A 21,086-nucleotide genomic window follows, 5' to 3' on the forward strand; every position below is an offset into this window, starting at 1 on the left:
CGGAAAATTGGTGAAACTGGGTAAAAACGGCAAGCTCCGATATGGCGCGTCACTCGCGTTTGGTCCGATTCTGAATCGACTTTTACTCATCGTTCGTGCCCACCACGCCCAGTGTCCGACCTCCTCTTCTCGTTGCCGTCCACAGCGACGAGCGTCCTTTTACCTTTGTTTTCACTGCGTAACGCAGTGGACGCGCGTTTATGGCTACCCCTTCGTCTTCCGCCACGTCGCCATCACCTCCCATGACTTATATCCCTCACGCATCTGCCGGATCCCAGTCGACCGGGTCGCTGCCTACAGAGGCCTTCGACAGAGAGCACAAGAAAAAAGCCGTTCAGAAATTTCTAGCCAGAGCCGAGCTTTCAAACGTAGGTACTCGTTGCTGTTCGTCTCCCAGACGCGTCGTTTGATCTGCTGTGATGAGCACATTCCCCTGGTCGGAGCTCCTTCATACTTCATTTTCTGGCTCCAGCATTCTATTTCTCTGTTTTTTCTCTCTCGTTGTCCTAAAATTTCTGTATATATGCTAACGCCTCCTATGTCTCTTGAACAGGTTACCCGTGCACTGCGAACACGCTTATCCTATGCCTCCTACAAAACTACCAACAACGCCCCCAATGCCTCTTTACGTGACTTTGAATCGCAGAGCCAGTCTCCAGGCAATTCGTCCACCTTCGCCCGCAGCAACACCGCCAGACGCAAGCCACCGATGGCCAGCAGCTACCACGCCAATCTAGCTACTCATGGAATGGGTGGCGCAAGTACTACTAGCAGTCCTCTTCGAAGGGGTACTTCGGGTCCGATCACGCTGACAGCCGGGCTCTCGTCGCGCGGCAGTTTTTTGGGTGCCAATGGTACTCCTACAAATGCAGGGGATCCCAGCAGCAGCACGTCGCGACAGTCAGTCGGTGGGCCGACTCTCTTCACATCTATCTTGGCACCACCGCCTACGCAGCAGGCGCGCACCATCCTGAACGCTAACGATCCACCCGTTGCTCCTCCTATACGACCTGCTCCGTCCCCTCAGACACAGGGCGGCAGGGTAGCGCGAAGCATCGCAGAGGGAACGCGTGCACATTCTAAAAGTCATCGCCCTGACGGAGCTGGATCGAGCAAAGGCAAGCACCGAGCTAGGACATCGGGAGGCGATGCGGATCGTGGTGACCTTGACGCAGACGGCGATGTTGATATGAAGGCTGCTCAGACTCTGACTTCTCTGCTTCTGCACCACCGACCGTCAATATCTGGCAGTGTGTCTTCACCACGCTCGAGTTTCGACGGATCAGACGCCGGGTCCACTCCATCATATTCACAGTATACTCAGAGTTCTGCTCGGGGCTTTCCCAATACGGGTCCACCTCCATCCTCCAGTCTCGCTTCGACGTCTACCATTTCTGTTGGTTCCTATCGCGATAAGACACCTCCCATGTCGAGTGCGCCCCCGGCTCAGCAAACAGCGCCACGACCAGCACCTACTGACAATGAAGCTGCGGATCTAATGTTGTTCCTAGCAACATCCCCGTCGCCTGCGCGTCCGTCCAATAAGGACGCCAAGGACATGGCCGCGTATCGTACATTAGGAGGCGGCGCGGGAGTGTTGCGGGCCAAGGGCCGGGTTTTGTTTCCCACCGCTCCCGGTGAACCAAACAGTCAAGATGCGGGCAGGGCCAATCCTCGTGGGTCAGGGTCTGGGCTATCCCGCGGTGGAGAAAGCAGCTTTACGTCTAGCATCTCCAGCATTGGAAGCGATTTGGGTGGGCGACGCGATTCCATTCCAAGCATCGATAGATCAACGAATCGTTCGTCTACACCTTCTCAGCTCCTTCCACCTCCGTCTTTTCCCCCGCAAACGTCCGTTCCGTCGAGTCCATCAGGCCGCCGGAAGTCAGTTGATGGTAGCCCAAGACCAGGATCAGCCCATGATTTCAACTTCCATGATTTTATTAATGCGTCTCCTTCACCATCCCGAGGCTACCCCCAACACAACAGATTAACCGGCTTGCGTGCTGACGTTGGAAGAAAGTTGTTTGAGGGAGAACAAATGCGTCTGGGAATGCAAAGTGGTCATATGAAGAGACCGGACGACCGAGGCCTGGGTGCAGGAATCGATTTGTTGAAGAGTTAATGCAAAGTGCATCTGCTTTTCTCTCTCATATTTATTTTCTAGCCACATTTGATGGTGTATAGACTCTCGTGTGTGCCATCCTGGCCATACGCTCGACCGCGTCTCTCGTTTCCAACCGGCCCTCATGTGTCCCTTTCGCTTCATCGTTCCTCCTTCTGCCTGCTATGTTGTATCAATCAAGCGGACTACACTAACAAGTTGTATCATCAGCACAAACAACATCACAACCACCATTCCCCATCCTCCATCCAAAGTCATCTGTACCCCCCAGCATCATCATCTCTTCAAACCTTGCAGATATCTATTAAAGGTCTTGTTTATGATCAAATAACGACCGCTAACGAAGGAGTTATCCGCCGACTATGTATATCCGCGCCGACGTTTGGTATGGGATTCGCGGACGGACGGTCAATTCTATTTCTATAAGTCGATTTCTATTCACGATCTATCTGTCTGTCTGTTTTTGCTGTTCTCGTTCTCCAGAATCTTTTTCCTCTTTGTAATAATAATATTTATTCCAAGCTGTTCGAATGTTGTTTCGTCGTTCTCTTGACTTATTACATACTTTCATTACGGTTTCTCCGCCTTCTTCTCGCCTATATAACTCCTCCACGAAGGTCTCCAATTCGTCTGTCAAATGTTCGACGCTTTCTATATAGCTGTACTGTATCCTAATTGATGCAAACAATTCGATTTCTTCCTTGATCTTAAAACTGGTATGATAATGATGGTGTTCTCCGCAGCTATCTGCGGGCCGGTTTCTACCTCTTCTCATTTGCTTCTCAGCTCCCCATCCCTATTTTATCCCTTTTTCTATCCACCTGACAAGAAGCACGAATATGATGGATAAAACCATGTAAATGCTTAAGTAACTTGTCGCCCCCTGCGTCTCTTCTCGTCATCTTCCCGCCCTTGGTCGCCTCTCTCAAATGTTGAAAGACGAGCTTGTGCTGATTTCCCAGTATCGTAATGCGTATGTATTGGCTCTCTCGGGAGCTATGGGAAGCATTTTCTACGGATGGGATATGTAAGTTGTTGTCCTCATGCTATCACATAGTAACAATATAGTCTGACTGTCAATACAGTGGTCTCATCGGGGGTGTTCTTTCTCTTGCCTCTTTCCAGGAATATTTCGGCTTAGACAAAGCATCTGCATCCGTCAAAGCGGACCTGAGTGGTAATATTGTATCTGTATTGCAGGGTGGATGTTTGTCAGTCGTGCACGTAAATCCATCAGCCCTATGCTAATACATGTCGACGTCGTAGCTTCGGAGCCCTTGCGATGGGCTACTTCTCAGGCCGCTTTGGACGCAAGCCCTGTCTGATTGCATCCGGCATCATATATCTCATTGGCAGCTTGATCCAATCCGTCGTTGGACTTGGAAGTTCTCAAAAAGTCGGACTCCGCGTCCTGTACTTTAGCCGATTTGTGGGTGGCGTAGGTGTTGGAATGGTTTCGGCCCTCGTTCCGGCATACATTTCGGAATGCACTCCACGAGTTATTCGGGGAAGATGTACCGGGATGATCCAGCTCGCGAATAATATTGGGATCATGCTTAGCTGTAAGTGGCTAGAACGGCTGGTGGTCAGTGAGCAAAAGTCCTTATCGCGTTTCAGTCTGGGTCAACTATAGCGCTTCGAAGGATATACCGCATGGAGAGATGCAATGGCGCGTGCCTTTCATCGTGCAGTACGTCTATCTTTGGACTGACTCGAAGACGTGCAGTTTAACGTGTTTCCTTATAGGATGGTTCCTGGAGTGCTTTTCACTATAGCCATGCTGTTCCAACCGGAATCACCGCGATGGCTAGTCGAGCGCCAACAGTATGACCGTGCTGCCCGAACACTTGCCTTTGTCGCAAGGAAATCAGTCGATGATGAAACAGTCCAAGAAACGCTAGAGGAGATTAAGAGCGATTTCGAGGGCAAACAGAAGCTGTCTTTGCTGAGTCAGTTTGTGCTAATGGGGGAGTCACGGTCCATCGCCTTGCGGTGCTTTATCCCTTCCTTGGTCATGTTCTTCCAGCAATGGACAGGTACGAATGCCATCAATTACTTTAGTCCTCAAATCTTCGCAAGTCTTGGAATATCGGGTACCACCTCCGGCCTTTTTGCTACAGGTACGAGTATTAGGTGCACTGGTTGTTGGTGAATAGATGCTCAAACGGCTTTTGCTAGGTATCTATGGCGTCGTCAAGGTTTGTGGCTAATTTGATACATACACTTGGATGTCTGACAGTTTCTGTTAGGTTGTCGCAGTTGCTGCTGTATTAGCTTTCGCCGTTGAAGGCATAGGAAGAAAGAGATGCCTCATCATCGGCGGAATAGGGCAAGCTGTGACGATGCTTTGGGTCGGCGGGTATAGCGCCATCCACACCTCTGGGACAGTGGTTCCCGCGAGCTACGTCTCTATCGTGGCTGTATACCTCTATGCTGTGGCCTACTGCATCGGCTTCGGACCTCTTCCCTGGGTGATTGCCGGGGAAGTTGCCCCTAATCATCTTCGTACCATTGCACTGTCTCTCGCTATCGGTGTCAACTGGCTCTTCTCCTTCACGATCTCGAAACTCACGCCTATCATGCTGAATGAAATCACATACGGCACTTTCCTTCTTTTCGGTATTTGTTGTGTCATCATGACGATCTGGTCATATGCGTTCCTCCCGGAGACGTCTGGATACGCCCTCGAAGATATAAAGTACCTGTTCGAAAAAGATGTCATCCTTCGGTCGTTGCAGGACGCTCCGGGAGGTACCATTTTCCTCCGAGGGAAGAGAGCAGTGTCTGTAGAGGAACTCATTGCTCATGACGCCCACCGCTCACTGTATGTTGATGACGGCGAATTACTACGAAAATCACCCGACGATGAGATAACTGTGGAGCCTCGGGCCTGACTGTAAGTAGCTACCGTAAACTATGAGTCATATGTTATATTCTGCTCGCAATGATAAATAAATATTGGAATTTCGAATTCGAAACTCTAGATCTGACTCACAGATGGCGGCTTACCTTCGTAGCTGGCTTGCTCCTCAGCCAGCTCCTTCTCTTTCTCCCCTACCCACCCCAGAGATTCGCACAGTTTCTCCTTCATTGTCTGACGATGGCGACGATGGCGATGCTACTGAGACTGAGAGAGATTTGGATGTTCCACCAGCTTTCCCCAGCCGGGACAGCGCCCAGAGAGCCCAATCGTCTAGCATTCCAAAGTTCCTTTCAGATACAGCGCTAATGCCTCCACCGCCTTTATCTCAGCTAGCCGTCCGGACTCCTGGGGTCGCGAAAGCGTCCAACTCCCTTGCTGTTCCTCCTACGACGACCAAGCCGCCTGTGCGACCGTCTGCGAAGAGAGAGAAGGTAGCCTTAGCCCCTGGACATAGCTCGCTTGATTGGGCAAAGCTCAAGTCTTCCGGCGAGGATCTGAGAGTAGGTTGCTCAACAGCATTGACGTACAACACAACTCACGCAGCTTCGTAGGGCGTCGATACTCTCATGCGAATCCCGCCATCTGTATTGAAACAACATAATACACGGGACGATGCCTGGTCTGCGTTTAATGGAAAGGTGTATAATATAACGCCTTATCTTGCGTTTCACCCGGGAGGGGAGAAAGAACTCATGCGCGTTGCTGGACGAGATGGGACAAAGCTTTTCGGTTCGTCTCCTCAGTTCTTCGTTGTTCTTGGCCTTAAGTATCGTACCCAGGGCTAACACATGCATGGGTCAACGTCGACTTCATGCTCGACGCGTGTATGGTTGGTTTCCTCGTCCCCGAGCCTACCTCTTAGCATTTAGATGTTGTTATACACTTCCTAATCATTAGACCCTACCCTTTAGATCTACCAGGATAGAGGTATGTGCATCTTCACTGTCCCACTTCTGTTGATCTAAGGCTCAATTATAACTACAGATTACTACTAGGTACTCTGATATACATATGATAAAGCAAACACAACGCAATAATGATAAGTAATGCGGAATGAACAATGGGTAAGTCATGGCGTCCGAAATTGCAGAATCTCATCCAGTGCTGTCAAATCAAGAGTAGGAATATCTCGATGAGAGGCAAGAAGGAAGAATGATTTATCCATGTCCGCCAGCTGAATAAAACGAATAGTATTCACACCTTCCCGAATTGTGTGAGTAATTTCCAGAGGATTGTGTATGTTACGCTGACAAGACTTAGGGTCAGTAATGTCAAGAAAAGTCATGGCAGGGTCACGAACAGGATCATCACCAGGGAAAAAGACTTTGCCTGTTGGTTTTCCAGGATTTATTTCAATGATAAGGGATCCTCGCCCTGGCCATTCTGTCTGTATGCTCCAAAGAGCATCTGTAAGAGTTTTTGGTTCTTGTGATATTTCTGTTAAGAGAGAATCAAGCATCGGGGCAGCAAGTGCAGTAGGGAGACATATAAGGTGTAAGAACAATTCATCTCTTGTTTCTCTTTCTGCCATGACCCAGTTGTTCCTGTTTTGTTGAAGCATTCATCAGGATGGACTTGTAAACAACATGCAGATGGAAAGACGCACTCTCTTATGAGATTCCATTTTGCAGCAATTTCCTCGCTAACATTGAAAGAATATTCCAAAATGTCTGGAAAATCCCGAGAGACCTGGAAAGCCCACACTCCCGGGACATCAGAAACGTCATGGAGATCGTGCATGGGTTCTGGTTCATCATACACCATGTGTTCGGTCTCGTCTTCTGGTATCCATTGGGAATCACGGTGGGATCGGACTCCTCGTTCTGGCGATAGCGATTCGCGGTATGGACGCCGAGAGTATTCGGAATCTTGGCGCCTTCGATCGTATCTTGTTGACTCGTGCTTAGATGATACGCTGTGATTCCGGTCGCTGTAACTGTATCTTCGAGGAGACCGATCAGAGTAGTCTCTATGATGAGTTTTCTTTTCTGGACGCCCTCGGTATGGGCTGCGACTCCGGTCATAACGAGTAGATCTCTTATTAGTGGAGGCGCGGGGTGAACGGGACCGATGGCGACGGGGACTAGGGCTACGAGCATCGTACCGACTAGTTTTTCGGTTCGCCGGAGAGAAGGAGCGACGAGGTGATTTTGAATGATGAGACGAGCGATTTTTATGCTCAGAAGTATACCGGCGATGTCTGGACGAGGAAGCATCATCTTGAGAGCTGCGAGTAGTTCTGCTGTCAGAACGGACAGTATGAGAGGGAATGTTTTTCCGATGATAGGACGATGATGGACGCGACATGCGCGTAGCATGCATTATGCTATCTGGTTCCTCGTCTGGTAATGTCAAGTCAGCCCCTGCTTGCAGCATGGACTCGACGAGACGAACGCCAGGGCTCGTAAGCATGGCTTTGGGAGCAGCAGGAAGATCTTTTGGTCTTTCTGGTTCTGTTGCATGAACCGACGGAACGAGAGACTGTGAACGCGATTTTGCTTCTTCCATTAAAGAGGGAAGCAGGCCCTTCAAGAATGCCGACGCAGGTGATTCATCGTCTGACGCAGTTGCTTGCCGTTCGCATAGTTCTGTTTGGACTTTTTGTAGGGTATCCCGAAACAGCTCATTGACTTCATTCGTGACCACAGCATCTACTTTGTCCGTCAAACCATCCATATCCTCCGATTGAGACCCTCGTCTGAGCTTGGCATTTCGCGATATAGCAGATGTCAGCGTCACACGCGAAATGTCGGCGTGGATTTGCGATGAACCGCGTGGAGGAACGGAATCTTCATGTAATACCCTCTTTCGTTGAATGGCAATAGGATTGGAAATGCCATTCGAGGTGGGTGGGTCTGACGACATCTGAACCAGTGTCGAACCAGAGTTTACGGTGGGAGTGGCAGAACGAGAAAGGTGAAAGGTCTTTGTTGCATTTTGGCTGGTCTGAGTCGCGGTACATCGTCAAGGAAACCTTTGGAAAGAGAGAAAAATGAACGCACAAAGGGCGACTGTTCAGCCATGAAATCCGAAATAGGCACCCGTTCCGCATTAAACACCGTTTCGTCTTCACCTTCCGAGCCGTTTCCGTTAATGTTAGCGTCGCCGTTGTCGTGCATTTCGCAGCCTTGAATGCGAGAAAGAAGGTTGGAACGGTGTGGAGATATGCGGTGAACAAGAGAAGTGTCTGATGCAGGCTCTTCCGACACTCCTAGACGCTTCGCAAGGCTGTTTGCAATGGGCTGAATGTGGTGTCCATGTCCCAGAGTTATCTGCTCTGGCGGCGACGACCAGGGTTTCCTTTGTTCGTGAGGGTGCGCTCCAATATCGATGCGGCTCTGCAGGGTCATTGGCAACAGCATCCAGATATCCAGTGGTCTTGCATGCAGTAATGGTTGGCTCAAAACGAGGACCAGGCTGCGAACACGAGCTACTGGCACTCGAAATGTTGAAGACCGTTGGGATCATTGACTTTGCGTTATGTAAACATGATAAGACATTTTTCTTCTTTCCTCTTTCCTTTTCATCTCTTCGCTATTTATTCAACATGAACTCGTGCTCCTTGCCGGCCCATTTCGACAAATTTAAGGTCATTGCGTAGTAGTCAAACAAATAGGCAGGCAACCCAGAAATCATTCATGATACATGACCTCGGAACCGGCCACCAAAGACAGCCAAAGACGCCGGTGACAAGTTGTATTTAACGACAAAATTTCGCTGTTTCTTTGTACTCGAACCATGGATTATAGCACCCTTGTATTCAAAGAAATATTGGTCAGATTGGAGGACAACTCAGTTGTCGTGGTCACGATTAACAGGGCCGCACAGTGAGTACTTACGCTATTCTTGCCCTACTCACGATTTACTACTTGCATTCTGTGTAGGCGAAATAGCTTCAGTCTCGGCCTGGTGAATGAAATTATCCACATCTTCGAGCTTGTCGACAAAGATGATCGCGTTCGGGTGGTCATTCTGACAGCAGATCCCTCCGCTCCGGCATTCTGTGCAGGCGTACGCCTCGTTCCCCTTGTCACCGCCTTGTCTGACCAGTCTACCCTCAGGCCGATATATCAGGCGGCTGGAAGGGTCTTTCTCGCGACGAAAAGCCATCAGGTGCTTGCCTTGAGCGCTCGCTGTTCGCATAATACTGACGTTCTGTAACAGACTATCGGGATCCCGGGGGTAGAGTGGCTATGGCGATCTACAATTGTCGCAAAATAACAATTTCGGCAGTGAATGGACATGCTGTAGGCAAACCTCTCTGTCTATCTTCAGATCCTCACGAATCCGCGTAGGCCGGAGCTGGGGTTACTGCTCTACAGCTTCCTTTTGATTTCCGTTTCGTCTGGTCTGGAGCTAAAATAACACTCCCTTTTATCAGAAGAGGTGTTTCTCCGGAATGTAAGTTATGCACTTTGTCAGCATGAATACACACATACTGATGTCGTTGTGCCATTGTAGTGTTGTCTTCTCTTCTCCTTCCGCGCCTCATAGGTCTCTCCCGTGCCAAGGCCTTGCTGCTCACTGGAGCCACAGTCAAACCGGATTCTCCCCACATCCATGGACTCTATCATGACGTGTTACCCACCAGAGAGGAGGCTTTCTCGGCAAGCTTGAGCTTTGCCAAGGAACTAGCCGCCAATACATCTCAAGTGTCCATCGCGTACGCGAAAGGTTTGCTACATCATCCAGGAGATACAGTTGAAGAAACATTCCTGCTCGAGTCAAGGACACTTGCAGAGACTTCGAAGAGTCGAGATGCAGAGGAGCTTAGTCGCGCTTTCCTTGAACGACGGCGTCCAAATTTGAAGGACACCGTATCGAACAATATGCCGGAGTGGTACCCGTGGGTAAGTTCGAATCGCTCGTATGTGCCTTTTGGTTGTTGCTGATAACATATAGTGGACGCGTGTGGACATCAGATCTAGGCTCTGAGCGCACTGATACATAAATAAGTTGTACACCTAAACTGCCATCGCAGTCGTCATCCATCTTCTGAATTGCTAATAGTCACCGGTGTATGCTAGGTCAATGGAATAAATTCCTTTTCTTGTCCCAAAAAATCATCTGCACGATGCGCAACTAGGTTTGACAGATCTAAAGCATGGTTAACTCTTCTACTCCCACCGACCCATAGACTAGAGATCCTACTTTGCGAGGTGACGCCAGTCATCTGACAGGTTGCGCAATATGTGTTTCCACTGGCGCAACGGATCTTCAACAAGCACGACATCTGGTAGTAACACTGCATATAAGGCGGTTTACGTGGAAAGGAAGGTTTCTTAGCTCCCTAGCAGCACTTACAATGGCCCCTATAGCAGCAGCCGACATCACTCCCCGCCAATCGGCTGCGAGTAATGAAAAGCTCTTCAATCCCTTCTACTCTCCCGCTATCAGCGACGATGGTGATACTTCTTACAAGTTCGCTCAGTTCAAGGTGCCACGCCATTAGTCCTAATCCATGAAGAGATCTGACTGGGTGCCTTGCAGCCTTCTTTCCCGGATGTTTCCTGGGAACCATTGCCTGAATTCGAAGTCACGGAACGTGGGAAATTTGCAGATCCCGAAAAGAGGCTCTTGTTAGGCGCTGCTCACAAAGTTAAACATCTCACACCAGCCATCGGGACCGAAATTCTGGGAATCGATCTTCGACAATTATCAGATGCGCAGAAGGATGAATTGTGAGTTACTGTTAGTGCTCAGATGGTGAAAAATACCTTAACTCGTTTCTCCAATAGGGCCCTACTTGCAGGCGAAAGGGGTGTTTTAGGTACGTAAAGTGAATGAGGGTATGTCGGTGATAGTGATGTCCTCGGGATTTGGCAGTCTTTCGTGATCAAGACATTGACATCTACGGCCAGCTTGACATTGCTCGTCATTACGGACCCCTCCACAAGCACGCAACAACCCCCATCCCAAAGAACGGATTGGAAGAAGTCCATGGTAAGGAGAGGCCTCCCTTTCATATGAGGTTTGGCCAAACAAGTTCCAATAGTTGTCTACAACGACGCATCCCGTCGGCCCGACCCGTCCGCATTTTCGAAGCTAGAATTATGGCATTCAGATGTCAGGATACCTCCATTCCGTCCTTCCTCTTAACATGCTAAAATCACATTTATGATAGGTCAGCTATGAGGTCCAGCCGCCAAGTACAACGTCATTAAAGGTCATCACTGGTCCCGAGTTTGGTATGGAGTTCGGCGTTTTTCTCCTTATCAATGTTGCCTAATTGTTCGCCAGGTGGGGATACCCTGTTCTCATCGGGGTGAGTGATGAATCGACCAATCGAGATTTCCTTGTACTTACCTCAATTGGTGTTAAGCTATGCATTGTACTCCTCGCTCTCCCCCGGGTTTCAGAAATATTTAGAAGGTTTGGAAGCCGTTCATAGCGGCGTTGCGCAAGCAGAAGGTGCGCGTGCAGCAGGGTTACCCGTGCGTCGGAAGGAAATCGAAAGCGTTCACCCTGTCGTCCGAGTACATCCGGCAACAGGGTGGAAGAGCGTCTACGTCAATCCCGGTAAGCTTATCTCATGTTTGCGATGCACGTTAAACTTGATTGCTGTTCCCTCAGGTTTCACCAGGCGCATCGTAGGCGTGTCCAAGGCGGAATCAGATGCTATTCTGGCATTCCTCTTCCACCAGATTAGCGACAACCCGGACCATCAAGTCAGAATCAAGTGGGAACCCGGATCTATCGTTTTCTGGGATAACAGGGTGGGTGAACTAAGTGTTCGGCTTGATTATTCAAGGATTTACCATTTGACCAGATCGTGACCCATTCCGCAACATTTGACTTTTGGCCCGAGACAAGGCACGCTCTACGAGCTACTCCCCACGGAGAAAAGCCGACATCAGTCGAAGAATACGAACGAACGACGGGAAAAGTAGCGAAAGACCGACAACTTGAGATTTGGAAACAAAAGGGGTTGAAGGTCGATGGTCCTTCCAAAATCATTGGGAAACCACGAGGCTACAACGATTAATGTAATAGTAAGAGTTCGTATGTTGTATCCTGTAAATACTTCCATAGAAATGTCGAGGAAACTAACCAGATCTATCTTGCATCTGATCCGATTGTGTACGAGCATCAGATCGATCATTGTTTTCACTGTGCAGCGGCGCTCCGGGCCGAGAGGATATAGGTGACTCGAATGGAGGATTAGAATCCTCTTGGTCATAAATAATGGTGTGGCCTAGAAACCTTTGAATATACATCTTCATGCTTGAAAGTTACGAATGGCCCGACACTAATACTCTTTCAGTAACACTGCCGGATCTTCCAAATAAGCCTCGCAACCCCCACGGGGAGAGCTCCAGCCTCTATCGAACGGCCAATTGATCACAGGCCAGGACTAGATCTACTTATTGAACGGTGGCGCCCTGCCTATCTCGATGCTATATTCATATTTGGAGTAATTCATGTTAGATCCGAGTTAGATCCAACGTTTCGCAAAGGCAGCATCCCCAAGGATAAAAATAATACGCATATGAAAATACTATGTACTTACTACACATTACAAGTGTTCAACGTTCAACAGACAGAAGGATGTTATGCTAACACTAAAGCATTAATAAGATCTCGTAAAAATGTGAACACGGTGAACAACACGAGTGATTATGCACAGAACCCAATGGAACAACGATGCAGAGAAATGAAGGTAATGATGGTAGCAAACATGGAATTGACGAGCTAGACGTGCAATATAGGTCGTTTATTCGATATGGGCAGATAGGAAAACAGGCGTCTGAGAGTTATAACAGATAAAGCGACAAAATACCTAACGCGTAGGGGGGTGGGAGTGCGCTGTTCTCACAAAAGATTGGGGCTGCATCTGCTCCGATGAGTATGAACGGTTGTTAGTCGCCCAAGGTGGGGGAGGAGCAGCCATCGAGGTCTGGGGAGGGGGAGGAGGGTGAATACTGGGTTGTGATGATAGACGACTAGCATCAGAGATAGGAGACTGCTCCTGCGCGGGAGCCACGGGCACAAGCTGGAAGGAACTTTGATGGTGTTGAGCCTGCTGAGACGTCGAAGGCCTCTCAATAGGTGATTCCGGCTCGGTTTTTCGCCGTGCTTGATGCTTGGCCGACCGGGAATGTGACTTGTCCTGCTCTGCTGCCCGTGCAGAAGCACGAAGTGTATCCATATCGATACGGGGTGGTTCAGCACCGTTGTGCTGTTTATCTTGCTTCCGCATTAGCTTCGCATAGTCTGAAACCCCGTATATAGATCAACGACCGAGTAAAAAAAGAACATAGGGATTAATACGTACGGAGACCACATGCATTGCAAAGGGTCCTCGCCCCGTCAGGCCCTCTGCGCCATTCTGGCGTCTCCCTTATATTACAGGAGTGGCATTTTCCTGGAGGAGTGGCCCGCTGCCCAGACCAAGCATCGGAAGACGAGTCAGCTTCAAACGGTAGCGAAGATGGAATATATAAAATACTCACGCTTCGCTTCCTGTACTTGTTCTTCGTCTGACCAATTGAACCACCGCCTCCGGCAGTACTTGTCGCACGTTTGCTACGTATTAGCTCCATGTCAAGTTCAGCCGCAGACGGTGCTTTGGGTGGAGGATCCGGCGAAGCATATTCCTATTGAGATCAGGGTCGTGGCGTGAATATCTTTAACGCCGACCTTGAAGAGACCAGTGCGCACCTCAGGGTAGGGTCCTTCGGTTTCGCCCGTAGCACCATCATGAGACATATCTTCCCATGGCCGCTTAGGTTGCCGATGATCATCGGGAGACCTGACAGTCACCGGGCTGTCAGTTCTGACATGCTCGCTGTCGGGTTGCATCTGTCGCCGAAGATCTTCCAAAAGTCGGACAACGTAGTTGGCTCGGTGTTGCATATCAGCCAACTCTGCTGGAGAGGGTTGAGAATGAGGAATGCTAGCTTGCATTTGTGCTACATTTGAGATGTTTGATTCTGCTCGATAACCAATATTCCTAGGGACGTACCATAACGGCTGGCGAATGAATATAAAATCGAACAATGCTTGATGATCTATTTCAAGGGGTGAAATGATGCGAAAGTTATGGAGACGCATCTCTTACCTCATTAACTAGGCTGTCGCGAGCAGAGGCGCCATTTGGAGGATAAGAAGCCGTTCGCGTATCAACATCAGTGGGAATCAAGGCCGTGGTTCTTGTAAAAGAAGGTTGCGGCTGTGGCTGCTGAACAGGTGGAGGAGGAGCCGGAACATGCATTGTCTGGGGCTGAGGCTGCTGATGTATGTGCTGATGAGGATGCTGCTGGACTGGCGGTGGAGGGGCAGGGGCAGGTACAGCTGCAGGTGCTGGAGCAGGTGCAGGGGCGGGAACAGGTGCAGGGGCAGGTATAGGTTGCTGATTGTGATGTTGATGCATAGGATGAGAAGGCGTAGGAGGATGGTGGTGAGCATGCGGCTGAGAATGCTGTTGCTCCCAATGGTCTTGAGGTGGTGGCGGTGGAGGATGAACAGGTGACTGGTAGGCCGGGTTCATGTGATGAGGATGCTGAGGATGAACTTCTGGTGGTCGCGGCTGCGAAGGCGGCATGTACGACTGCTGATAAGACGCATATCCAGGATGAGGTTGCACCGGACTATGGTGGTGCATATTGTGAGTATGAGGAGAAGGACTAGGATGAACCGGCGGGCCAGGCGGCATAGGATGATATGGACTAGCCGGATGTTGCTGATGCTGCTGGTGCGACGGGTGAGGCGGCGGCGGCGGCTGGTGCGGCGGCTGTTGATGCGCCTGGTGAGATTGTGAAGGATGCATATAAGGCGTATGTGCATAATGAGCAGGAGAATACGACATCTATTCATACAATGAACGGTCAGATAACAAGTACTCCAAGCATGACAGCAGACTTACAGGAGGTGGTGGTCGAGCATCGCGAGGTACATCGACAGACGACGAGCTACTTGTACGTGCTCGTTTGTGGTGACTATGGAGATGAGACAAATCATCACCGCCGCGCACAGTTCCACTACTGCTCGGCATGGGTGCTGGCGCTTGAGTCATTTGGCCAGAAAGCGGCATCCCAGGCGTAACATAGCCGCCATGGTCATGTCTTGAAGATGGGTGTGAATAATCCATAATTTTATGTACAGGCTGTTCGTGGCCCGCAGACAAAGGTGGGGTATGCTGCTGCTGAGGCTCGGGATGGTGAGTCGACGCCGGCGAGATGGAAGTATGTGTATTTGCGCGTCGCCATTGTTCAACATGACGGAGAGACGGATCCTGACGAATGTCTTGACGAACTTGATGGTCCTGGCGCACAGAATGGTCTTGTCGCATGGGTTGTTCCGGTCGCATTGCATGCTCTTGTCGTATGGCATGGTCCTGACGCACAGAATGGTCCTGCAACTGAGCAGAAGGATCGACAGCTACTGATACATGTCCAGAAGAGGGACTGTCCTGGGCCAATGGCGGCAAACGGTAAGAAAAATTGAGATCTTTTAGTGAAGGCAAGCGCCTGTTATTGTACGGGTTGGGTGGAGGAGGAGGAAGAGAATATCTTGAGTCCTGAGCAGCATGGTGAGCAGCAGCCATGAGCGGGCTAACAAGGATCGGCTGTTCGAAAAGAGACTGAGATCAGGAGATGCGGCCGTGATGCAGCGCTTTCGATGCAGTTTTCGAATCTGGATATATGTATCTCCCGATGACGGCGGATCTTGAAATGAGAACAAGTCAACAGACCTGTATTTTTGCAAGAGAAAGGAGGGAACAAGAACCTGTATCCCACACAAGAGCACCACTTCCTTCCGTTGGCGACCCGCAAACAGGACGACCACGTCGGCGACGAATCGGACAGCCAGCAAACGAGGCTGCAGGCGCTACAGCTCGCAAGAGACCAAGGACGGCAAAGGCAAGAAGGGGCGCTGGTGCAGATGACGGTGGAAGGCAAAGGAGAGTTGCCAACAATTGAGCGAACGGAAATGCGCCCTGGACCAAGTCACCCCAGCCCGTCAGATCTCGCTCGGTCGGAGTTTGAAATGACGCTATTTTTTGTTATTTTCTAGATAAATTTATTAGACCTCAAAATACTCGAAAATAGTCCTTAGTCCTGGGATATCAGACTTGTACGAGCTGGCCAGTGCTACATTGATGTTTTATTCCGTCTGATATCCCTGCTCACCCTCTTTTCATGTTTTGGAGACGCTGAAACGCCAATACACGCAATCTCTGATCCACTTCTGTCCTATCTAGATCGATTAATCAACCCTTACGTGACCGAGTTCGTGACTTTTATTCTCAGATGCGAAAGGTAAATCGGTGTCTTCTTTTCCTGCCTCCTCCCGCCATTCTACCTCTGAGATGCTCTCCATTTGTGTTGTAGCACCTCTAGGGCCCACCGTAAGCTGTTGTCGCACTCTCTGCATTTTCCCTCACGTGTATGTACCTGATCAGATCCAGTAATTTCAAGGGCCCTGGCCAAGATCACATTAGGTCAGATGGGAACAGACGTCCTGGCAATTGCCGAATCTCGCTGTGGTGCGCTTACTCCATTTGCTCCACTGGGGCTGCCTCTTACAACATGCCGTTCTGCTGCTATCTGCTCATTTTCTTCTCTCCGCGACGCCACGAGGTCCAGGCCTTGTGGCACTGGCACTGTATCAGCTGCACCTTCTAGCATTGTATACGATCTTGGGCGAGTTTGCATCTACGCCTACAAACTGGGCTTGATGGGTGTCAGTCTGTACAGTTATGAATTGTCACTTGTCTGCATCGGCAAAGATGCCGTTTCCGTTGCAACGGGAGCAATAATTTCAGGCAATTTCATTCTTAGAAAGATTCGGGCTATATAGGGGGCGTCAATTTCATCTTATGAGGTACCTTAGCTGACAGGGAGACCGAAACATACGTATGCGTAGTATAGCCTGTTCTGACATTTTATTCGGAAAACTTGACAATCCGGAAGGGCTTAATAACTTTTGCAGCGGCTCCGAGCCGATCCCAACGCATTTCCGTAAGATCTCAGCAGAACACGCATTAAATTTGGATAGGCTTTCAACATACATAGGTTGAACTGAGTGAAGGGATAATCATCAGCGGACCGTCCGCCTTCGTCCTGGAATTTGGCACGCTTCAACTCGCGTACAAGTTCGCCTACCACTGAACTCTATTTCTACTCGGGGGACATCCCTGACCTCTGCGGCGCAAAGACGGACGATGCGTTTGAGACGTGTTGAATGATATGCTTATTCGACAAAATTGATAAAAGAAAGGCCGATACGAGCAAAGCGTAAAGTACTGTTCCCAGGCCTGGCTGTTTCCTATCATGGAATTCCTTGTGAAAGCTCTTACCCGGCATCAGCGTCGCGGCATCAGTCGCTGCTGCTACGATGTGAGGCCAAGAGCACAGGTTTAATATGGCCGATCCTGCTATGACGGAAGCGTATATAGCGGAGATGAAGACGCCACGATAATCGGGTATGCCCAATGCAATTGGCGACTTATTGCTCCTCAAAGGTTTCTATCAACCGCGAAGCTACATTTTGACAGGAGTTACATTGCTCCCCTCATGACATCCTCGGAAACGCCGTGGCAGGCCGTGGATTCGACCTTACAGGCTAGACTTTTAGCGTGAACGCATTTTCATGAATGCAGCATCAATGACGAAAATGGCTGACTCCCACCATAGTCTAAGAATGAATGGAGCGGGACTTGTACTGCAACTGGGTGAATATTGGTCACAGAACATGCCAAACTCGGAGATCTTCCAGAGATCGAGATGAAATCATCCGAAATCCCAAACAGAGCATTCTTCTCTGCTAAACGTTCGCGGGAATGAGAGTCGCTTCGAAATATCCGGCGACGCCCTGGCTTGCCACGCGATGGCACATACCCGTGCGAGATCACACGATCGCCGTGTTTCGATCCCACAGAAAAGATCCAGAAACGATCCAGAAAAAGATCTCGCGCATCGATTTCAGTCGATCGTGGCTGAAGAGTCTAATAGATACGAAACGTTCCAATCGGTACCTTCATGCGGGAGATGCAACTAATTGACTACGCCGGCTACATCTCGGTATCCAGATATCTCAAGACGAGCCTGGGGGGATAGCTGCTCGTACGGCATAGGTCCGATGATGTTAGATGTGTATCCGGAGAACACTAAAAGCACTCACAATGACATTAAGAATTCGTACGATTCTCGGCGCATGCCTGTGAACTTGCCAACAATTCATCAAGCAGCGCGGCTACCTTCTGCCTCGCTTCGGACTTTTCCTTTCGGACTGCTTTAAGTTCGGCATCTCGTCGCTGCGAAATCCGGGACTCATCAGATAGAAGAAGCAGTAGCTTCATGGAATGGGTTATAGAAAGCAATGAATTCGCAGCCCGGACCTATACCCTTGTGCATTAAAATCCAGAAGGGGTATCGCACGCAATGAATGGGCGTACCATGGATTCTGCTCGAGACTGGGCTTGAAAGGCTTCCTGGGCCATTCGGAACTTGTCCTTATCTCCTATCTGCAAGAGGTCAGATGTACCCTTCGTATTAGAGTTGACATACATACCGAAGCGAGACTGACGAGGTCGACCATCCCGTCAACCAGTGTTTCTACTTCCAGATCTACTTTTTTGTTCCACTCTTCTTCAATAGCATCGAGGTATTCGGATGAGTTTTGATCGACAAGACTTTGTAGGGTACTTCCTCTCTGCAAGAGATTGGCGGTTGGAAGAGCAGAAGGCCTGGATACGTCGGTTTGCGGGATTTCGGACATGGTGAAAGAAGAATTAATGCATCGTCGTTGTGGTCTGCTTCTAAGTAGGCTGGATCCGGTTTTGTCTGGTGCCGACTCCGGCATCGGATAATGCCGAACTTCGGCGATCACATTAACCCAGGGTCTGGTTTACAAGGGTAACCCTCTTGCCATCATGGGCAAGACGCGTAAACGCAGTGCTCCCTTCACTGGCCTTTCTCGTTTCCTTCAAACTTCCTTCGACCAGGTCCCTACCGAAGTAAATGTCCTTCCGACTCCAGCTTGTTCAGGGAGCTCAAATGACCGTGACGCAGAGGTCGAGACCGCGGAACCACCACTGAAAAAGTTCAAACCGGACCGCGGACCTGCAATTGTGACTCCTAGACTGTCCCTGCAAAATGACTTTGATCATCATTGGGTAGAGAAGTACGACGCCACGGGGCTCGTCGAACACTATACGGATCTGTCCCAGGTTCCAGAGCATCTCAAAAAATGTGTGTGCCCTTACGTTGGTCTACATCCATTGCTGACCCCAAGGGACATCAATCACATCAGATTTCTCACAACGTACACGTTTTTTCTCCCTCTATTCGACCCCTCCGGGGTGTCTGTTGGACGAAGAAGGCTGGTACAGTGTAACCCCGGAACTCATTGCAGATCAGATTGCCGAACGGTGTCGATGTGATACCATCCTCGACGCGTTTTGCGGCGTAGGAGGAAATGCAATCGCGTTTGCAAAAACTTGCCAGAGAGGTGCGTGGCGTGGGCTGTGATATACATTGATACTACTAACATCATGTTGGCAGTAATAGCGCTGGATACCTCTCCCACACGTCTGGCGTTGGCACGGCATAACGCACAGATCTACGGTGTCGCAGATAACATCGAGTTCATCCTCTCGGACTACCTTTCCTTTGCTAAATCGTACCTTTCTCTTCGGGAACGATCCGCGCATCGAATCATCGATGTCGTGTTCCTGAGTCCCCCGTGGGGCGGACCATCATATCTAGCAGGAACACCATCTCCAATAAAACCTGGTGGCGCATTCCAGGATCAACCAACAGAATATCCGTTGTATACATTGGCATCAATCCAGCCCATCCACGGTGTTGACTTATTTCGTCTTACTCGTCAGATGACGCCCAATGTGGCTTATTATCTCCCAAGAAATACCGACGTGGAAGAACTTGGGGCGCTCTTGGATGACGATGTGCAAGCAAAGGAATATATCGAGGTGGAGGAAGAGTGGATGGGTTCAAAGCTGAAAGCTTTGACATGCTATTTTGGAGGTCTAGTTGAGGGCCAGGGAGAACTGTTTTGAAATATCTTGCTGTTTTGTTTTCTGTATGCTTACTATCGGGGCTACAATTATAGATCGACTTTCATGCACGAAAAGGGCAACTACAAACGCAAATACAGGTTCTTAAGGCCAATAACTCAGTACAGTTTTTCGTCGGTATTTTTCAGGTGGCCGTTTGGATGAGTTTGCCATTCACGTTCATCCAGAAAATTCTTGTTCAGTGATATTGGACGAGTCGTCTTCGGCTGAGACAATGACCATGGCCAGGCCTGCACATGCACAAGCTTAATGCTGTGGTCTCATTAATTTCCCTGTTCACGATGTCTCAACTTCACAAACCGAGAATGGACCCGACCCAAGGTTCTCACTTGCTTTGGAATGTTCAATGGCTTTTCTCATGCTTCGCATGCTAGCTATGGCACTTGGATCTATACCACTGGGGTTTGGTGGACGCCACCAACAGTTGAGACCGATCTTCTCATCAGATCTCACCCGTACCTTTTACACACCCCATGGTCAGCACTTGCATGCTCATGCGCCGCTATCTTAACCCTAAAAATTGCATGCTTTCAGGCTTCGCGTAAAGCCGCGCTGGATGCACGACTTTTTCTTCTTCCGTGACCTTATGCCGTCAGTTTATTCAATCCTTTCATCGCACATTGACGTTCAGGTCACTAACCAATCTTTCTAGTCTATGTTCTGGCCGGTATCTGTCTCCTGTTGAAGTGCTGCCGCCGCCGGGGAGGGCTCAAAGATCTCTGAAAATCTGGGGACACTACAACGACATTGCCGCCGCATGTCTTTGGAAGACTGGAAGTGACAAATGATTACAAGGAATACGCGATGCGCTTCTGGCAGGCTGACATGGACAAGATCTCTTAAAGGGTGGAACTGCCGTCCAAGATCTCGATCGCGTCGCTTCCAAGATCCCTAAGTGCGATGTGCCAAAGAGGATACTAAGCGGCGCTTACTGCGACACGGCACAACCGTGAAAGAGGGTGTCGACACCATCGAGTTGGCGAGATATTCTGTCCGAT

At 49.6% G+C, this 21,086-nt stretch overlaps 9 protein-coding genes across 9 annotated transcripts; 6 read left to right on the top strand and 3 right to left on the bottom strand.

Annotated features, from left to right (window-relative positions):
• The first annotated feature begins 1 nt into the window (after position 1).
• EV420DRAFT_45489 (uncharacterized protein) lies at positions 2-2,348 on the top strand. The gene is made up of 2 exons (XM_060482201.1): positions 2-368; positions 554-2,348. The coding sequence occupies exons 1-2, from the start codon at positions 201-203 to the stop codon at positions 2,123-2,125; spliced, it is 1,740 nt and encodes a 579-aa protein (XP_060339386.1). The 5' UTR covers positions 2-200; the 3' UTR covers positions 2,126-2,348.
• A 529-nt stretch (positions 2,349-2,877) lies between these two features.
• EV420DRAFT_1495537 (general substrate transporter) lies at positions 2,878-5,103 on the top strand. The gene is made up of 7 exons (XM_060470848.1): positions 2,878-3,152; positions 3,211-3,336; positions 3,392-3,687; positions 3,743-3,815; positions 3,872-4,245; positions 4,304-4,323; positions 4,375-5,103. Exons 1-7 carry the CDS (start codon positions 3,055-3,057, stop codon positions 5,017-5,019), a joined length of 1,632 nt encoding a protein of 543 aa, XP_060339387.1. The 5' UTR covers positions 2,878-3,054; the 3' UTR covers positions 5,020-5,103.
• EV420DRAFT_1495540 (cytochrome b5) lies at positions 5,104-6,054 on the top strand. Its single transcript, XM_060470849.1, has 4 exons — positions 5,104-5,548; positions 5,600-5,777; positions 5,828-5,975; positions 6,033-6,054. Exons 1-3 carry the CDS (start codon positions 5,123-5,125, stop codon positions 5,908-5,910), a joined length of 687 nt encoding a protein of 228 aa, XP_060339388.1. The 5' UTR covers positions 5,104-5,122; the 3' UTR covers positions 5,911-5,975; positions 6,033-6,054.
• Positions 5,996-8,530, bottom strand: EV420DRAFT_1495543 (uncharacterized protein). The gene is made up of 3 exons (XM_060470850.1): positions 8,051-8,530; positions 6,655-7,994; positions 5,996-6,592 (listed from the first exon to the last, which is right to left on the bottom strand). The coding sequence occupies exons 1-3, from the start codon at positions 8,408-8,410 to the stop codon at positions 6,118-6,120; spliced, it is 2,175 nt and encodes a 724-aa protein (XP_060339389.1). The 5' UTR covers positions 8,411-8,530; the 3' UTR covers positions 5,996-6,117.
• A 7-nt stretch (positions 8,531-8,537) lies between these two features.
• Positions 8,538-10,115, top strand: EV420DRAFT_45495 (ClpP/crotonase-like domain-containing protein). Its single transcript, XM_060482202.1, has 7 exons — positions 8,538-8,875; positions 8,933-9,059; positions 9,110-9,161; positions 9,213-9,295; positions 9,344-9,449; positions 9,510-9,898; positions 9,951-10,115. The coding sequence occupies exons 1-7, from the start codon at positions 8,787-8,789 to the stop codon at positions 9,981-9,983; spliced, it is 879 nt and encodes a 292-aa protein (XP_060339390.1). The 5' UTR covers positions 8,538-8,786; the 3' UTR covers positions 9,984-10,115.
• A 1-nt stretch (position 10,116) lies between these two features.
• EV420DRAFT_45597 (alpha-ketoglutarate-dependent sulfonate dioxygenase) lies at positions 10,117-12,064 on the top strand. Its single transcript, XM_060482204.1, has 9 exons — positions 10,117-10,485; positions 10,539-10,729; positions 10,787-10,818; positions 10,875-10,991; positions 11,044-11,114; positions 11,173-11,236; positions 11,289-11,313; positions 11,371-11,764; positions 11,818-12,064. The coding sequence occupies exons 1-9, from the start codon at positions 10,354-10,356 to the stop codon at positions 12,031-12,033; spliced, it is 1,242 nt and encodes a 413-aa protein (XP_060339391.1). The 5' UTR covers positions 10,117-10,353; the 3' UTR covers positions 12,034-12,064.
• A 414-nt stretch (positions 12,065-12,478) lies between these two features.
• On the bottom strand, positions 12,479-15,594 carry EV420DRAFT_1660492 (uncharacterized protein; the record flags this gene model as incomplete). The annotated part of the gene is made up of 7 exons (XM_060478908.1): positions 12,479-13,262; positions 13,324-13,429; positions 13,502-13,645; positions 13,710-13,960; positions 14,014-14,059; positions 14,110-14,856; positions 14,914-15,594. The coding sequence occupies 7 exons, from the start codon at positions 15,592-15,594 to the stop codon at positions 12,829-12,831; spliced, it is 2,409 nt and encodes an 802-aa protein (XP_060339392.1). The 3' UTR covers positions 12,479-12,828.
• Positions 15,595-18,180: 2,586 nt separating this feature from the next.
• Positions 18,181-18,770, bottom strand: EV420DRAFT_1634020 (uncharacterized protein; the record flags this gene model as incomplete). Its single annotated transcript, XM_060476263.1, has 3 exons — positions 18,181-18,390; positions 18,448-18,516; positions 18,564-18,770. 3 exons carry the CDS (start codon positions 18,768-18,770, stop codon positions 18,181-18,183), a joined length of 486 nt encoding a protein of 161 aa, XP_060339393.1.
• A 154-nt stretch (positions 18,771-18,924) lies between these two features.
• On the top strand, positions 18,925-20,070 carry EV420DRAFT_1660496 (Tgs1 protein; the record flags this gene model as incomplete). The annotated part of the gene is made up of 3 exons (XM_060478909.1): positions 18,925-19,243; positions 19,305-19,502; positions 19,556-20,070. The coding sequence occupies 3 exons, from the start codon at positions 18,925-18,927 to the stop codon at positions 20,068-20,070; spliced, it is 1,032 nt and encodes a 343-aa protein (XP_060339394.1).
• Between the last annotated feature and the right edge of the window lie 1,016 nt (positions 20,071-21,086).

Source organism: Desarmillaria tabescens (genome assembly GCF_030435595.1).
Source record: "Desarmillaria tabescens strain CCBAS 213 chromosome Unknown EV420scaffold_1, whole genome shotgun sequence".
Taxonomy (NCBI): domain Eukaryota; kingdom Fungi; phylum Basidiomycota; class Agaricomycetes; order Agaricales; family Physalacriaceae; genus Desarmillaria; species Desarmillaria tabescens.

What these genes read in the sequence shown, in the direction of transcription:
- EV420DRAFT_1495543 (XM_060470850.1), bottom strand. Translation starts at nt 8,410, where the DNA reads ATGCTGTTGCCAATGACCCTGCAGAGCCGCATCGATATTGGAGCGCAC. An exon ending in TGGCTGAACAGTCGCCCTTT is followed by an intron (nt 7,995 to 8,050) that starts GTGCGTTCATTT and finishes ACCGCGACTCAG; the next exon opens with ACCAGCCAAAATGCAACAAA. An exon ending in AAATGGAATCTCATAAGAGA is followed by an intron (nt 6,593 to 6,654) that starts GTGCGTCTTTCC and finishes TCAACAAAACAG; the next exon opens with GAACAACTGGGTCATGGCAG.
- EV420DRAFT_45495 (XM_060482202.1), top strand. Translation starts at nt 8,787, where the DNA reads ATGGATTATAGCACCCTTGTATTCAAAGAAATATTGGTCAGATTGGAG. An exon ending in ACGATTAACAGGGCCGCACA is followed by an intron (nt 8,876 to 8,932) that starts GTGAGTACTTAC and finishes CATTCTGTGTAG; the next exon opens with GCGAAATAGCTTCAGTCTCG. An exon ending in CTCCGGCATTCTGTGCAGGC is followed by an intron (nt 9,060 to 9,109) that starts GTACGCCTCGTT and finishes GTCTACCCTCAG; the next exon opens with GCCGATATATCAGGCGGCTG.
- EV420DRAFT_45597 (XM_060482204.1), top strand. Translation starts at nt 10,354, where the DNA reads ATGGCCCCTATAGCAGCAGCCGACATCACTCCCCGCCAATCGGCTGCG. An exon ending in ACAAGTTCGCTCAGTTCAAG is followed by an intron (nt 10,486 to 10,538) that starts GTGCCACGCCAT and finishes GGTGCCTTGCAG; the next exon opens with CCTTCTTTCCCGGATGTTTC. An exon ending in AGGCGAAAGGGGTGTTTTAG is followed by an intron (nt 10,819 to 10,874) that starts GTACGTAAAGTG and finishes GGGATTTGGCAG; the next exon opens with TCTTTCGTGATCAAGACATT.
- EV420DRAFT_1495540 (XM_060470849.1), top strand. Translation starts at nt 5,123, where the DNA reads ATGGCGGCTTACCTTCGTAGCTGGCTTGCTCCTCAGCCAGCTCCTTCT. An exon ending in CTTCCGGCGAGGATCTGAGA is followed by an intron (nt 5,549 to 5,599) that starts GTAGGTTGCTCA and finishes GCAGCTTCGTAG; the next exon opens with GGCGTCGATACTCTCATGCG. An exon ending in AGATGGGACAAAGCTTTTCG is followed by an intron (nt 5,778 to 5,827) that starts GTTCGTCTCCTC and finishes TATCGTACCCAG; the next exon opens with GGCTAACACATGCATGGGTC.
- EV420DRAFT_45489 (XM_060482201.1), top strand. Translation starts at nt 201, where the DNA reads ATGGCTACCCCTTCGTCTTCCGCCACGTCGCCATCACCTCCCATGACT. An exon ending in CCAGAGCCGAGCTTTCAAAC is followed by an intron (nt 369 to 553) that starts GTAGGTACTCGT and finishes TCTCTTGAACAG; the next exon opens with GTTACCCGTGCACTGCGAAC.
- EV420DRAFT_1495537 (XM_060470848.1), top strand. Translation starts at nt 3,055, where the DNA reads ATGTTGAAAGACGAGCTTGTGCTGATTTCCCAGTATCGTAATGCGTAT. An exon ending in CGCGTGCCTTTCATCGTGCA is followed by an intron (nt 3,816 to 3,871) that starts GTACGTCTATCT and finishes GTTTCCTTATAG; the next exon opens with GATGGTTCCTGGAGTGCTTT. An exon ending in GTATCTATGGCGTCGTCAAG is followed by an intron (nt 4,324 to 4,374) that starts GTTTGTGGCTAA and finishes AGTTTCTGTTAG; the next exon opens with GTTGTCGCAGTTGCTGCTGT.